General features: G+C 35.4%; 1 protein-coding gene across 4 annotated transcripts in view; it reads left to right on the top strand.

The window, feature by feature from the left end:
- CCDC91 (coiled-coil domain containing 91) overlaps window positions 1-12,889 on the top strand; it is a 153,804-nt gene extending 140,915 nt beyond the window's left edge. For all 4 annotated transcript variants that reach the window (XM_075051692.1, XM_075051689.1, XM_075051691.1 and 1 more), the window contains one exon: window positions 11,710-12,889. In XM_075051692.1, the coding sequence (XP_074907793.1) occupies window positions 11,710-11,832 (123 nt within the window). In that variant the 3' untranslated portion in view covers window positions 11,833-12,889. The remainder of the gene's footprint in view (window positions 1-11,709) is intronic.
- The last annotated feature ends 3,202 nt before the right edge of the window (window positions 12,890-16,091 follow it).

Below are 16,091 nucleotides of genomic sequence, written 5' to 3'. Positions count from 1 at the left end.
TTGGAAATGTTTCAGAACTGGTTATATGCAGACGTTTTCAGCTATTTTTATCCCAAATCTTGCAGCTTCTTTGCTCTTCTTTTACGGTTTTTACCCTTCTGCTGCACTTTGATTTTTTTTAAAAAGTAAATGGGAAAGTTGGCCTTACCATGTGTGTTTTGATGAAATCTTTCCTATTATTACTTCCTGCAGTTGAATTCCTGCAGCAAAGCCAGTGGGATCAAAATTTGAGACTTAATCAAGGTGTCTATGAAGCTAGAGAAATAGGTAAAGAAGTAAATTTTCCTACCTACAGCAATAGTAAGATTAGATGGCTAAAGCAACACGATGTGCTTTCCTGTTTACTTTTTGTATTCAAGTCAGCATGAATAATAAAAAGACCAAGCAGTCTTTACCCATGTGTTAGAAATTTAGCAAGATGCTTCAATGACTTTTATATTTTTTATATATATATATATAGTTGTTGTTTTTTTTTTTAATAATGTAAAATAAGGTATTGCCAAGGTAAAAAACCTACTATTCTATTTGCGGTTGTATGTCCTTGATAATGTTGTTTCACTCCAAAGCGTGAATATGAATCTGCATCTGGAAAAGAAGCAGAATAGCTAGTCTAGTAACCAAAGGAAGCTGCTCTGGGGAATATACTCTACTCATGTTGTTGAGAAGTGTCCACTGGCTGGCAGTTGCAGAATTAATTTGGAGTTGTGTAGAGCATAAAGCCTGCAGGTTATTATGTTTTGCTGATGATTTCTTCCTCCTCCTTTAGAATCTTCTGCTTGTGGTATTGTAAGTGATGAACTGCTGAGAGCCGTGGGTGCTCAATCTGTGTATGTTTTGAAGCAAGGAGGTCTTGTCTTTGATGACATTGTTGTAGCTGCAGCTTTATGAAATGCTTCTCCAGCAGCTGTCCTGAATTTTGCTGCAGTAGTTTGGCTTCAAATTCCCAACTGAGGTTTCCAGTAAAATGTGTCTCTCAGTAAAAAGAATTAGCAAAAGCTGCAGTCCTCTCAATACTGAAGAGGAAGTCCGGTAATAAGTGTGGTCTCAAAAATGCCTATCTGAATAGTAGAAAATTAATTTTCTGTACCCTGAACCTTAATGCTTACTTACTTATTTTAAGGCATATATAGGCTTACCACTGACTTAATGCTAAATTTGTCACAGATTCACTGCAGGCTGATTTTCCTTGTTGACCTTCCCCATGTGAATACATCAACTTTAATCTGCAGTGGTAATTTTAGGAAGATATCTGTATGTCGTGTGATATCATCTTTGACAATGCCTTCAATTATATCCTATTTCATCCTGTTGCATCTTATAGTTAAAGTTTCATTAAAATGAAAACTGAAAACCTGACTGTTAAATCAAGTGTTCTTCAAAACTAAGAGGTTGGATTTTTTCTCATGCTACTTCAGTGCGTACCAAATTCCAGTGTGTTGTTAGGGGACACTTTGCTTTAGAGATAGCTAGTGGCATATAGTATTACAATTTCATAGGAACCTTCAGATAATCATGACATAACTCCGGTATCCTTGATATCTAAGTAGAATAACTAGTCTGACTCCTTACGTTATCTGTAGTTTCAGCTTTCTATATAACATTGGTTTTTACCTCCCAATCTAAAACAGTGATTCTCTGTGATGTGTATTATTAACCACCTGTTATATTTCTTCTTGGAGGCCATTGTGCTCCTGGTGAATCTCCTATTAATGAAGAATCACATTAGATACAGTTATTTAGAAAGCAGTCATGGCAATGGAGTAGCAGTTACACAACTGTGGAAAGATTTACCCTATGGTTGCCCAGCCATGCACATTATTAGGATATTTTTTTCAGTTTGTATCCACTGCAAACACTTATGATGCAATGATTATTTCTATTTTACATACTTATTCCCTGATAGTGTAAAATACATTCTCACAGTAATAAAAAATACTGATCTTACTAATGCCTTTCTCTGCTGTTTGCTTTTCAGTTAGGCTTAATTATTCTAGTTCTGTAGATATCATCTTAATACTGCAAGGCAATTCTGTGAGCATGACTCACCCATCAGATAACATTTTTTATTTGGTTTGATAACAATAGCAATTTTTATATGTAGGAAGATTGCTGTTGCTTTTAACCAGACGTGCTTACCCTGGATTAATTTGGAACATATATGCATACTGACAAATGAAACAGATCTTTGGTACCAGATCTAGCACCCAGCTCTGCACTCAGGGCTTTTCAGGAAGCATAGTCTGATAGTCTTCAGGCACATTCCTGGGGATATGGTAATTTGTGGTTATAAAGCTCCACAGAAGCCTGTGTAATCTCTGCCAAGTCATTTGTAGCCATATTAAAACAGCATGTGATGGTGCCTAAGACTGACTTAGGTACTTAAAACAGTTCAAGATTAAAAAAAAAAAACCAAACACTATTAAGGACTTCCACCCTCTGTGAGGACTGGGAATCTGACAGGCTGGGATAGAAAGCAGTCTGAGTTGCTTACAAATCCTTTAGGTGCTGTTGTATGTCTCTAGTTCCTTCTTCCATATAGGAGGAGGCGACCTGATGAATTTGGCCCTTTGTTACACCGTGATTATTATTCTGCTTTATGCCTATCTTGTGGGGACTGTAATCTAGTGTATATCAGAAGCTATACAGACACTTGCCAGAAGCAAATGCTAACCGTTTATCATTTAGAGATTTTGCAGACACTGCTGAGTTCTATGCTGGGTAGAATCAGGTCTGCTCAGGAAAGACATACAGCATAGATTCACTCGCATGGCTCCATTTGTAAAATAATCTTAACAGCATTCATAGAAGCATAATAAGAGTTAAGATGCTGAGTATCAACAGGAATAACATAAAAATATTTTTAATTAATAGGGGATGATCAGTATCTCTGTGCTTCGTGTCCATCTCAGATAATTTCTTGCTTTTTTTTTTTTCATTCTCATAACTAGTAGAAAATATCTTGCCCAGAGGAAAATATGAATTGGTCCTGTGTGACATCACACATGGGAAGTTGGGTTTATCTGAAACCAGCCCAGTATAAGCCAGTGTTACTCAGCCTGTAGTCTATAAAACATTAGAAGCAGTCTGCAAAATAATTCCCTGTTCTACTCGGTCATTAATTCAAATATATGCATTTGTCATTTAATGTACAGGTAGCAAATTTAATTGTTTTGTTATTTAAGTAGTGGAACTGATCTTTGCTTTCCTAATTTTTAAGTAGTGTATTTAATACTCTTCAGTCATTATACAAGAGAAGGATACAAGGTGGTGATATAGGTTGTTGATTTTTTTTTTTTTTTTTTTTTTATTTAGAAAGAGAAGCAGGACGTATTGACACTGAACATGTTGGTGTGTTTTAGTAGAGGTTTTCTCATAAGAGGGAACCAGAAATGGCAGAGTGCACTCTGTTTGAATGCCTGTAAATAGAAGTGAATTTTAACAACTTCACAATTCCCTGTAGCTTTCATGTCAGCATTATAAAATCCTGTGACCTTGGAAAGAACAGTCAAAGGCTGTGCATATCAATAGATGCACAGTGGCATGTCACTTCTCAACAAAGTGGAGGAAGGGAAAGATCAGTATTAAAAAAATCTGACTTCCTTCTTGTATTTAATCAGCATTTCTCATGCATCTGGTATTAAGCCATAAGGAAGACACTTGTTTTCTACAAGTTCAACAAGTTTTTGCAAAAGCTGTTGTTCTGGAAACCTTTAAAAATTAATGAGATTTCTGACCACATAATATACATGGGAGATTTGAATAGTGGGAAAGGCTCTACAGGGGTCAAAGTTTTGCTTGCATCCAAAAGTTTGCAGCTTCAGGGCCTCAATTTGTAAGATTATGCAAGTGCATTTCATTGTGTAAGATATTCAGATGCTTAAGTACTGTTTGCATATATTTCTGTATGTTTAAGTATGTTGAATCTGATTGCTAGACCTGTCAGCAATTATAGTAGCAATTATGATAACTCTGTAAATAACTTGGTTGAGGAATCCTCTGTTCCTAATCTGTTAAGTAGGTAGGTCACCCCAGAGGTTGCTCATGTGTCTCTACACATAAATATTTCCATTATTATTTTTGTGGGCTTAGATAATGCCCATTTTTCACCTTCTACAGTAGTCTGAACAGGTGCTGCAACTGGTTTTAGTTCCTTTATGCAGTCAATCTGGTTTCCTTGTTTGAAAGCAAATTTCCTTCCCTTATTTATAGGAAGGAAAGTTTAGTATTTTCTTACATTCCTGTGTCCAGCTGGGAGACAGTGGAGATTCTGAGAGGTTTGACAGGGTGTTTTCCCACCACCTTCAGCAAACTAGGCAAATCTGTTTTAAAGATGTGTCCAACATATGGTATTATTTTAATGGTTTCACTGATCAAGTTCAGAGCATAAAATCCTTAAGGCTTAGAAGTTGCAGCATTATTTATTTAAGCAGAAAGAAACATTTTCACATGGCAATATAATTTATTAAACATCACTCTTTCCTAGAGGTTCAGTCTTGAATGCTGATGGCTTTCTAATGTGTAGCAGATACTGTATAAATTACAGCCATGAAGAACCTTGTTTTTATATACTTAGTAAGTGTTATCAATAGTAGAAATTCACAGGTGGACAGACAAAAATGTCCTGTTCTGGGATTAACTCTAAAATAAGCTCTGCTACACATATGCACCATATGGATCTGTTTTCTTTCTCATCCATTATAGAAATGAGAGGAAGTAGTTCATTGTTTCCTCATCCAGCTCTCAGATTTGCAGGTTCCTCAAGGTAATAATTTTTTTATATGGTCTATTTAATGTGCTAGGGAATTTTTTAAAGCCTTCTGTTGAATCTGTGGGGAGAAGTTCGTGTTAGTGCACTGGGAAAGAGTTCTGAGCCCATAGTTTTACTAGAAGATATAATCACATAGCTGAACCTCTGCAACTACGGAATTTTTCAGAATCATGTCAGGCTTATTCAATACTGTGGATTAGTTGCGGGGAAAAAAAGCCCAACAAAACCTATACATCATAAAAATTGTACCAAACAAACCCCTCATCTTTGACTTTTCCTCAAAGAAGGACATCTACCGATCAAAATATGAGAAGACGTTTATGAGTCTATAATTACACTGTGATGTTCTGCGGAGCACTGGGTTTGTTAGCCAATATCCAGTACAGGACATACAAAGAATCCTAACACTAAATTGCAATAGTCCATTTCAATGCATTATTGCACACCATGAATGGGGGCAGGAGGACCCTGCAAAAGCTAAGGTTTTAATCATACAAGAAAACCCATAATTTTTCAGTAATAATTTTTCTCTAAAAATGTTTAGAAAGTGGCTACAGATTTAAAATGCATTCCTTAATCCACTTAGCATTGAAGTTCAGACCATTGTTCAGAAAGACCATAACTGTATTTTATAGTGCAGACTGATGCTAAAAAGATTTAAAGAAAATACTACCTACTATTAGAGATGTACATATAATTAGGCCAAACAGAAATAACTAAATGTTCATTCAGTTGTGACATCAATGGTTGACTCGAAGCAAGCAGTTGCATTACATCCGGATTAACTGCTCCGTGAGCAACCCAGTATATTTTTAACATCATATTGGCTATGTGGAATGAGTCCTGCACAGAGGAAAGACTGCCACTGACAGGATTTTTTAGTAAATTACTTATATGCATGAACAAGTCAAGAGTTATAATAAATTCTTCCTTATATTTAACTAAAGTATATTCTTGATTCCGCTAATTTCAAAGGGACTTGAATTTTTTTCTTCTAGTCCTTCATTATGAAATAGGTAAATATTTAGAAAAGCAGTCTTTCATCATCAATGCTTTTGACTAGTATTCTGTTCTCCATAGACACATCCATCTAAGTGTTGATCAAACAATGCTAAGTTAGAACTATAGAATAAAATGAAAAATTATTCCAGAGTCTTTTCATGGAAGAATGTAAGTTCACTTTATTGTTAATTTAGACTTATATTAGTTTTCTGCTAAGATGAGGACATATAATGAAATTATAAAAAAAATCATAATCTGAAGTAAGTTTATCATAATTCTTTCATTTATATTTACTGTTTTTTCAAAAAAAAAGTTAGTTAGTAAATTCATATAATAGAAAACCATATGGAAAAATAAGCAATAGCAATTAGTTATAGTTAGTGTGCAAACAGCGAATAGACAAAGCTTTGGTATATTTATCAATAATGAAAATAGAGAAATGAAGACTAAATAAAAGAAGATAAACTTTGACAAATATTACAAAATCTCAAGTTGCTTTTACCTACAATGTTAAAATGTCCCTTTTTTCTGAACATTACTTAGAAAGTGCACAGGAAATATGTAGGATTGCTCATACTGCTAGTGCTTTGAAAATTAATGTAATGATGCCATGATGTCTATAAATAATTACTTGTGGCTAATCAATATTCAACTTCAAAGAATGACCTTGGCGATGAATCCTATTCAACAGCTAAGAAGCAGCTACTTGTAAACACTAAATAAATGGAAAGCCTTTATATCAGCCTCACTAATCTAGAACTGCCAAACTCAATCTTCGGAACACATTCTCTTACACATCAATCTTGTGTGTTTTCCATTCCCCAAAACATTCATTTTGCATTTGAAATTTCCTGTCTTTGCATGAACATGATTTTCTTTGAGTGACAAGGATACTTTTCAGGATTTTAAGTCTTCCCCCACTGACCTCCCCCTTTATGGATGAATGTGAACATATATATCACTGTGCTAGAATGTTTTCTTGATGTACTTTGCACGAGTTTCATAAGAAATCAGCAGGACTCAAAAGCTTATTTCTGATTTTACGATATTTAAGGAAAAATGCTCTGCTTCATTAAATTATAATGGCTTGAATATTTTTTACTTATCTTACAGTGTACATACGTGTGATCAACTATGAAAAATACCATTAATAAAATTAAAATTGAAAACTTTTTACTCAACATCTTTGCTCTTTTTTAATCCCTGATCATTGTATTTGTTGACTCTCATGATAAAAAGAAGATTGCAACTTTTACTCGTGTTAGTATTACAGAGCCAGAATAGTGAGCTGAATTGCATTTGAATACGTTAATCATCAGATTCTCATTTGAGGTACAGGTAAATTGTTCAATACATATTTGTGTAAATGGAGCTACCATTTTCTACAGCTACAAGTATATTAGGTATTGGAAAACAGTATTATCTGAGAAATAGTTTTGGAAATTACACTTTTAAACATCTTACTGTTTATACAAAAGGGAAAATTGAAGAGCCATATGTAACATTAATTTTGCTTTCCTCACTTCTCTGGGTGAACTTCAGGCCACAGTGAGATTAATAGTGCAACATAGCTTTACTATGGTGAGATCAGAATTTCATCCTTAAATCTTCAGTGATAAACCTGAAGTTATATTTTCCATAAGATATTTTATTAGTTACTAGTAATGGATAATATAATTCTGACATATAGTAGTTAGTTATAGAGTTCTGACTGCGTTTCTCTTCTAGCAATTTGAAATATTTAACCGTTTGGAGAATATTTAGTAGAAGAAGCTAAGCACATATGCCATGACAAATATATCTATTTGCAAGTAGATATTGCAAGGGGAAAGTATGGAGGATGTGCATGCTCAGTTATTTGTGTAAGAAACTATTTTCTACTTTAGGCATCGGCCATGTAGACTTTCATGCCATTTTACAGAAAATTTGAGCTGTGTGATAAAAGCTAAGAAAATGCAGAGCTAAGAATAATTACTAACTTTGATTTGGGCTATGGGTTTATGAAATGATACAGAGGAAGATGGATTAACTTAAAGTAAAATAGAGCAGCCCGGGATGAAAGCAGTCACCTGGTGGCAGTATTCTGCACACTTATGTGTGAGCCTTCCTTTTAATTTCCTACATCAAATTCTTGCATCCAATGATAGGAGTTCTGCTGAGGCCTATGCCTCCCTTCAAGGCATGCCTTGCGTGGCTAAAAGGCACGTCATTCTGGGCGGTCTGGGGGTATGTCTGAGGCAGGATCATACAGGAAGTCTCATCCACTCATCTTTGGCCAAAAGAATGGGGGAATCACACTTAGACCTTAAAAGTAGATTGAAGGTTTAAACAGAAGGGAAAAAACAGCAGTGAATGTGTTAGAAGGTGCCACAAGAATCAGCTCATTTTTGGAAAATGAATGTGCCTCAATTATTGTGGGAATTTCAGGAGTGGCATAGACCCTATGGAGTTCAGGAGCTGCTTTTCCATATCTTATATCGCCAGTTCCTCAGTAGGTTCCATACAAGCACATAGAGAGGCAGCCTCAGGTTCATTAAAAAAAAAAAAAAAAAAAAAAAAAAAAAGGCTGTATAGAGTTAAAACGATACTATTGAGTAACGTAAAACAATGAAGTTCAGGAACATTACAACTTTGAGCTAATTAAAGCTGCACCAATAGAACACAATAACACAATGTACAGAATTGGGAACTTTGAGTGGATAGATTTCATGTGATGGAAGAGAAACATTGATTAGTAGTAACAGTGGTGGTGTGATGTAGAAAATTGCCCTCTCGTGGTAGATCTGGACCAACACGGTGTATTTTTCAGTATCTATAGAATGAGAACAGTTGGGTTGGGTTGGTTGTGAATGCTCCATCCCTAATACGTTATTCATACTGATTACATTTGCATATGAGTCACATTCAGTTTGAACTTGCCAGATGTCCATTTATGTTTGTTTAAATAATGAGATCATTCCATAAAGTGAACAGGACCTAAAAATACAGAGGGAAGGCTGTTTAGAAAAACAAGATTTAAAAAGCCTTGCTTACATATTTTCACATCTCGTGGTATATTATGCAAGCAGAAGCACAGCAATGTTAAGGCACTGTTCAAAAAAAGTGTCCACTGCTAACACTTCATTAAACGATATATAATAAAGCTTCATTGGATTTGTTTCTATTTCCCAGTCAATTTCTCCATTAATGGGAATGTTCTACTTCTGAATACATTCAAATGTCTTGTTTACAAAGCCAGCATCGTTTTGCTGCTGCTTGTTTTGTGTTACATGAAGATCCCAAGTCTTTCCAAAGTGTTTTGTCATTTACTATAGCATGGAAGAATTTTAAAATGTACTGCTCAAGGCTAAGCTTATACATAAACTGAGCAGACAAGGGACAACTGAATTCTGAATTTTTATGTTATTGAATTTACATAAACTTTTAACAAGCAATAAACTTTTCTTATGCACAAAGGGAGACTACTAACTAACCACTTGAGTTCAACAAAGACTCCTCAAATGTGTACTTAATTCGTTTGAGACTTTAAAAATCTTTCTCAAGCCTGAAGAAATTATGGTTTTTTCATATTGCAGCCAATCACTACACACATTAAGCATTTACATTAGTACATGGGAAATAAATTTTAACCGTATACAATTTGAGATTGCGGCCTTGGTAAAGAAAGTTAACAGCAGCATATCGGAACACACATCTGGTGAGCTACTTTGATCTCTTTAAAGCAGAATGTGCAAGGAAAGGCTGCAAGAAAAGAAACTGGAGAGTTTAGCCAAAGCTCTTGGTCAAAGCTCAATAAAGAACTATCTAGATGATATAATATACAATAAAAGGAAACCACTGAAAATCAGTTTCATGCTAAGCTCCTCCAACTGATATATCTACCAGAAGCAACAGAATTTGATGACATAATATGTTTAGAGAAAGAGGTTTCTCATGTTCGTTCTTAAGACATAACAGATGATATTATGTGAATTGCACTATATCTGCCCATTCCCCAGAGAAATATGGGTCACGTGCACAAAAACATCTGCAAGCTTCCCCATGCAAAATGTTCTTTATATATTGGACCAGAGAAGAGGAAGGAGGCAAGATAGCTTTCAAATCAGAAGAAATGCACCATCACAACGGTGTGTTTATGTTGTTCATTTGTTCCAGGCTGTCTTTTCTAGATACAGCTTCTCTAGAGCTTAGTTTGCTGTTTCCAAGTCTTTCATTTTCTTGTCAGTAGCAGCTGTTACTTAAATATATCAAAAGCAGACTTTTCTGAAATTTATTTGAACTAGATCTGCTTTAAAATCTGCTGTAAATCAGTGGGCTAGGTTCACATCAGGCTATGTATGGAGCACTAATGTCTGCTTTTGGTAAGACATGCAAAAATTTGCACAACAGCTGGAAATTTGCAGTAGAAGTACAAGCAGACATATTATTGAAAGAGAGTTTTATGATTGTGTGGCTTCTAGAAAATACGTGTGTGTTCTGCTTGTGACTAGATTTGACGCATTCATCTCTGTTGAAACAAAATGCCAAAATATTCAAACTACCAGAGCCTGGTTTTGCATGTTAGAGGAACTTAAAGAGCAGCAAAGCACAGGGTCATAAAAATGTTTCCCTTTGTGTATTCAATCACGGCACTGCAGCTGTACACTGAGTGCATTTTCAAAGTGAAGTGGGAAGGTATCACAAACTTTGCCTTGCATTCTGTATTACTATTTTTAAAAGAGTGTATCTGTTGTAAAATAAAATGTCCATTCAGGTGACTGTTAGAACAACTAACTGGATTGCTGAATGATAAGCATATATGTGCAGAGAGATACCATAGGATCGGAGTTTTTGTTGAAAGTGATAATTAAAGCTGTGAGTGCTAAATACATGAGGCACAATACATTTTTTTGAAAAAAATATGGCCATTTGCAGATGATTGGCACCAGTCTGCTAGAGCCACATGGCCTCACATTAGCATTTTGCTGGTGTTAGAGTTCAAGACATTGCTTATGGTCTTGGGCACAACAACTTGACAGAAGTGCGGAGCTGGACTTCTTCCAAATTCCCTTACTTCCTTTTTCTTGAGTGTCATAACTTTTATGTCCTATTTGCCTTGTACCTTTCAGTCTCACCCTGTGTCATTGTTATATATGTATTTAGTTGAATTTGTGGCTGATGAAAGGATAGTCAAGTTGAAGACATCTTTCAGTTGTAATATTATTTGTTTGACATTTGAACTTTAAAATTCAAATGAAAGGAATTCTGCAGTGCATTTTATTTATTAATGTTATGGTGTTAAGAAAAATCAAATACCTTTTGGTAAACCATATTTTTATGTCATTTATATGACACAACCTACCAGGTCTTTTTATTGTGTTCTTATCTCTTTTGGTGGGGAAGAAAGGGCCGGTGTATTTACTGCAAGTAAGGATATAGTTCACATCATTTGACAGTAGGGGACTCCAATAAAAAGTTGGAATAAACAAAGTGAGCAGAAAATATTACCACTTTTCCTCTGGGAACTATTTAAACGTGCTACCATTTAAATTAACAGTAGATTTTGAACTTCTGAATACGCATTTGTATGTAGTGTTCATTTTAAAGCAGGAGCAGTATCTTTTATAAAAGCGACAGCTGCAATTTTAAAAGATGCTGTGGGGATTTATCTAGTGTGGCAGCTAGGCTGTATAGCTCTTTCAAATTTTGGGGTAGAATTTGACAGCTGTTGGAAAGTTACTTTTAATATATTTTATTATGAAGGAACTCAAATACTCCATTAAAAAGTTGTTACTAAATTGCACACATAGAAGTTACTTAGGCTCTTTTGTTGTTGTTGCATTTGGTTGTTGAATTTTTGTTGTTGAATATGGTTGGATTTTGGCTGACAAACCCTGGCATTTATTTCCAGATTTTATTAAAGCTGATCTATCTTTTTTTTATTATTATTATTTCAACAGCTTGATCAAGTTGTCCGTCAGAGAAATCTGCATAGTTTGGAACTTTTCCTCTCATGTGCACAGAAACAGTTAGGCGTTTTATTAAAGGAAGAGCCAACCACAACAGAGGAAAACGGAGACTGACATTCTCAGTACTGCTGATACAGTGTGGTTTGTGAAGCTGCAAGTCTCAATCCAGCAAATGACAAATACATTCTAATCTTTTGGGATTGTATCATTGATTCAAGATTGATCTAAAACTATGCTTGATAGAAGTATTTGTGGATGATGTTCTTTTATTTATTTATTTATTTTACTCCTATTATCAGATTGCAAATATGGGAGGGGAAAAAAATCCCTGGAAAGAATTGTTTTTATTTATGATTTTTCTTTCATTATATTTTCTAGTAGCCCATGATTGAAGTTCTAGATAACTGCAGGAATGATGAAAACGTTTCCCTGTTATGTCTGGTTTAAATTTGGCATCATGCATTGATGTACTTTATCAGTATTTTTGATATTTTAAAAGATGGAGAAAAACATTTAATTGAATATAGATACAAACCCGTCTCTACTTCCAAAGTACATGCCCAAGTGCATTGCCTCAGGTGAGCCTGAGGAGCTTCTTTTGATGTGTAATGGAAGAATCAGTACTGAAACGTGAGAGTGTTGACAGGCATTTCTTTAGTCGTTTATAAACAACTCCAGCTCTGGTAATAGAAAACTTTAAAAACTAAACAGTGCATCTTCTTAGAGTAGTGCAAAACATTGCCATAACCGATGTATAGTATGTATTTTATTTCTGTTTTACAAAGCTAGTTTGATTCCAAAAGTCGTTTTCTCATGCAAGTACGATTAATGTGACTGACCTCAGTTTCAGGAAGAAGATGTATGTAATTATGTGGAGGCTGATACTGCACTGCTTCAGTGGAATTTCTGACAGAATAAGGAGTGCAATTTGCTGACCTCAGATGCCCTTTCTAAACCCAGTGAAGGAAGTAGAAAACTCCCCACTGACATTCTTGGACTTTGGATCAAGTCATAGGTCTTTCTAGTCTTGCTAACGACAGCATGGAGGGGAATTTCTGTGCCTACGCTCTATTGATTGTAGATTTGGGGCCTTAGTTATAAAAGAGTTCTGAATGAAATAAGGGAAAAAAAATGCTCACACTTAGGAACGTAAATAAACTGAGAATGATATCTCTTGTGGTGAGCTTGTGATTCAATGGGGGACCTATGGGCATTTTTTAGTGTCGTTCTTGTTATTCAGTGGTGTTTTGGGTTTTTTTGTTTGGCTGGGGTTTTTGCATCAGCAGTCACTTTTCAAAAATTGCTTTTTTATAGCAATAAGGAAACACTAAATGGTTGCGTATGTATTTGGCAATATGAAATATGTATTGCAGAGAGTTTAGGGTTTTATTTAAATCTTTTTCTGTGCTCCGTTTTTGTAATCAAAACCAAAGGTTTTGTCTTCTGTATGTAAACGTTCCCTGAAGAAGTAAATCTGATTTTCCTAGATGATGACCTCAGCTTACAAATGGATGAAAATCCAGTCTTCTTTTTGATGTTTCTTGATTGACCAATCAGTTTCCATTTCTTCTGGCAGACCAAAAACTACTTTTGTGTTAATGAGTTGCCTACTTATTTATCGTTCCTAAACCAGTGAAATTCTTGTCTTTGTCAATTGCACCAAAGGTGACACAGATGTCCACATGGGTTTTTTTGGAAAGTAGAGGCAGTGTAAAATAAAATTGGTTGTCTAGTGCTGTCTCAAAATCTATGTTTAATTGTGGAAATGTGGTATGAGCAGATTCCTAGATGAACTTCAACATTCTTGTTTTTACTTCTAAGCCTGTACATGGAATAGTATTCCATTTTACTGAAGACCTCAAAGTGTTCCCTATCAAAGCCAGAGCCTTAGCAGTATATCAGCATTCTCCTATTAAAGAGTTCTATATCCTGACTTGCAACAATATGTAAAAGCACTTGTTGGAGAAGCTTATGACTGGAGTCAGTAAGATTTCACTGGCAACTATGGTACGTCTTTCCCATTAGAACATCACGTGTTCTTTAATCTCAGTTCTTGAATATTGTGATTGACAGAGAGAACTGTGGATATTTTTTTCTTACCTTTGACAGTTTTAGTCCTTTAAGCTTTTTCTCTACCCTGCAAGCAAAACTGCAGAATTAGACCACAGACATACAAGATCAGATTGGGAGCTTGGATTACATTCAAAACTCCCAAGCCTCAGAGAAGAAATTTAGTTACCCAGCAGAAAAAGACTTATCCAGTATGTGAGCTTTGGAATATGCAATAACCTCCATCTTCTCCACATTGCATCTAAAGCTTTAAAGCTTAGTTTTATTTTTCATTATTGCTGTCTAACCATAGGAGAATAAAGTTTTGTGGGAATTTAGGAGGAGGGAAGGCAGGGAGAAGTTTGCAAAACCCAGTCTAGCTCCTAGAAGGTGTCATCACAGGGGTTTTTTTTTGGTTTTTTTTTATTGCTACTTACAGACTGAAGAATGACATATAAGAGAAAATAGTATGTTCAAGGCCTACTGGGTAGAACTTTGCCTGCCTCTGAGGCATGGCTGCTAGTGTAACAATTTTGGCAAGACTGATATGTAATGGGAGGAACAAGAAGCCCTAGAACTAATCCTTAGAATTGAAATGCAAGAACTAAAATGTTCAAGCTAGTGAGACTGCAGTCTAGAACATCACCAAAGCTCATATAATATACATGTTATATATATATATGACTGTGTACTTTATATTAGAAATAAACCACAAATCTTGTTATGTAGAGATGTATTTTAAACAATCAGTTGTGTGTATTAAAAGTTACCTAAAAGACAGGGTAACAGTAGATCCAGTGTATATAAAGGTGTCTTTCGTTGGTGTCAGTCAGGCCCATTCTGTTTTAACACTTCTACTTGATGGTCTACAGCAGAGATCAGAACAGTGAAGTTTATAACTAATAGTTTAATAAGTTAATACTGAATATTGTGATATCATACAGTCCCACATCCTACACATTTGTGTTATATTTCTGTATGTTTCTGTTCACTCCCTATCTGCTTCCATTACAGAATTCTAGATTAGGTCTGAGACTACGTGTGTACAAGTCATTAACAAAGAAGAAATCATTTACCATACACTTTTTGTACGCTGTCTATAGTTAAGATATGGGAATATTTGGATTTTTGCCTTGTTCTAATAATCTCATTGACAAATGACACTTGAATTCCTTGAAGCATTGCATTCCTTTACTCCGTCGTAAGAAGAACAAAGAAAAAGCAGTAGTCATTCCAGAGGCTGAGATTGCATTAGTGTTTTGAGATTTTTGTGCATCTTTACATTGGCATCTGATCAAAAGTTGCCTCATGTCCTGCCAGCTCAGTAAATGGCAATGTTAATTCCTGACTGTCTGAAATTATCCATGGAGACATGACCTTAAAAAGCCTAATTTCTCTTCACACTGAAACTGCCTTATAGTAGTCTAGACCCTCCTCTTCTACTGTGTGTTTTCTATCTCCACATATTTGAACTTACAGATTTTTTCCCCACCCCTTGGATGGAGGGAATATGTGATAAGATTTCATCTTGTTTCCTACCAGGAAATAGCCACTGATAAAAATTGTTCATCAAGGGGACAGATACAATTTATGCTCACTTTCAGATCACGTACAGTGTCAGTGGAGTTATCAAATGGACTTAGTGCAAATGTAAAATGAGCTGGATTGGATACCCAATCTAGCTTCCAGCTAGTTAGCTTTCTTGATGCCAGATGGGTAGGTGTTAAAGCATAGAGCATAGCATGGTCTAACAAGCCATTTACATCTTTCCACAGCTGCATTGCAGCCTACACGGAGCTACCTGAAATACAGTTTCCTTTAACTGGTTTAGGTACTGTAAACTTTCTTGCAGGAGTGACTAACGTGTGGATGAGATTGTCTTAAAAATTTTTACATGGCCGTTCTGAATACTATATAGAAATATTTTATAACATCTGTGGCATTCCTTTTTCATCAATGGTTTATAAATGTGCCAAAGAAACGTTGGTCTGGAAAACACTTTTTACATGGGTATAATTTGGGCCTTCAATTCACTTCAATGTGCTTGCAGGAACTGACAAAACAAATGTTTTCTTTTCTGTGATCTGCCCAAGAATGTTGTTCTTCTAAGGCTTCAAGAATCAATGGCTTACCTGCTAGAATAGCTTAAGCACAGTTTTCTTTATTAATTTTTAAGCCTACATAAAACTAATAATACTGCTGCTGAATTAGAGTCACAGTTGAACATCATGGGGAAACCATTCCAGTTGCACTCTCTTTGGCTCAAGTTTTGTATTTGCCTTTGAAAGCGTATGCTTTGTTAGCTAAAGGGAAGCACGGAGGCA

Source organism: Buteo buteo, chromosome 19, assembly GCF_964188355.1.
Source record: "Buteo buteo chromosome 19, bButBut1.hap1.1, whole genome shotgun sequence".
NCBI lineage: Eukaryota > Metazoa > Chordata > Aves > Accipitriformes > Accipitridae > Buteo > Buteo buteo.
The sequence above is the reverse complement of the archived record's forward strand: the minus strand, read 5'-3'. Positions and strand labels throughout refer to the sequence as shown.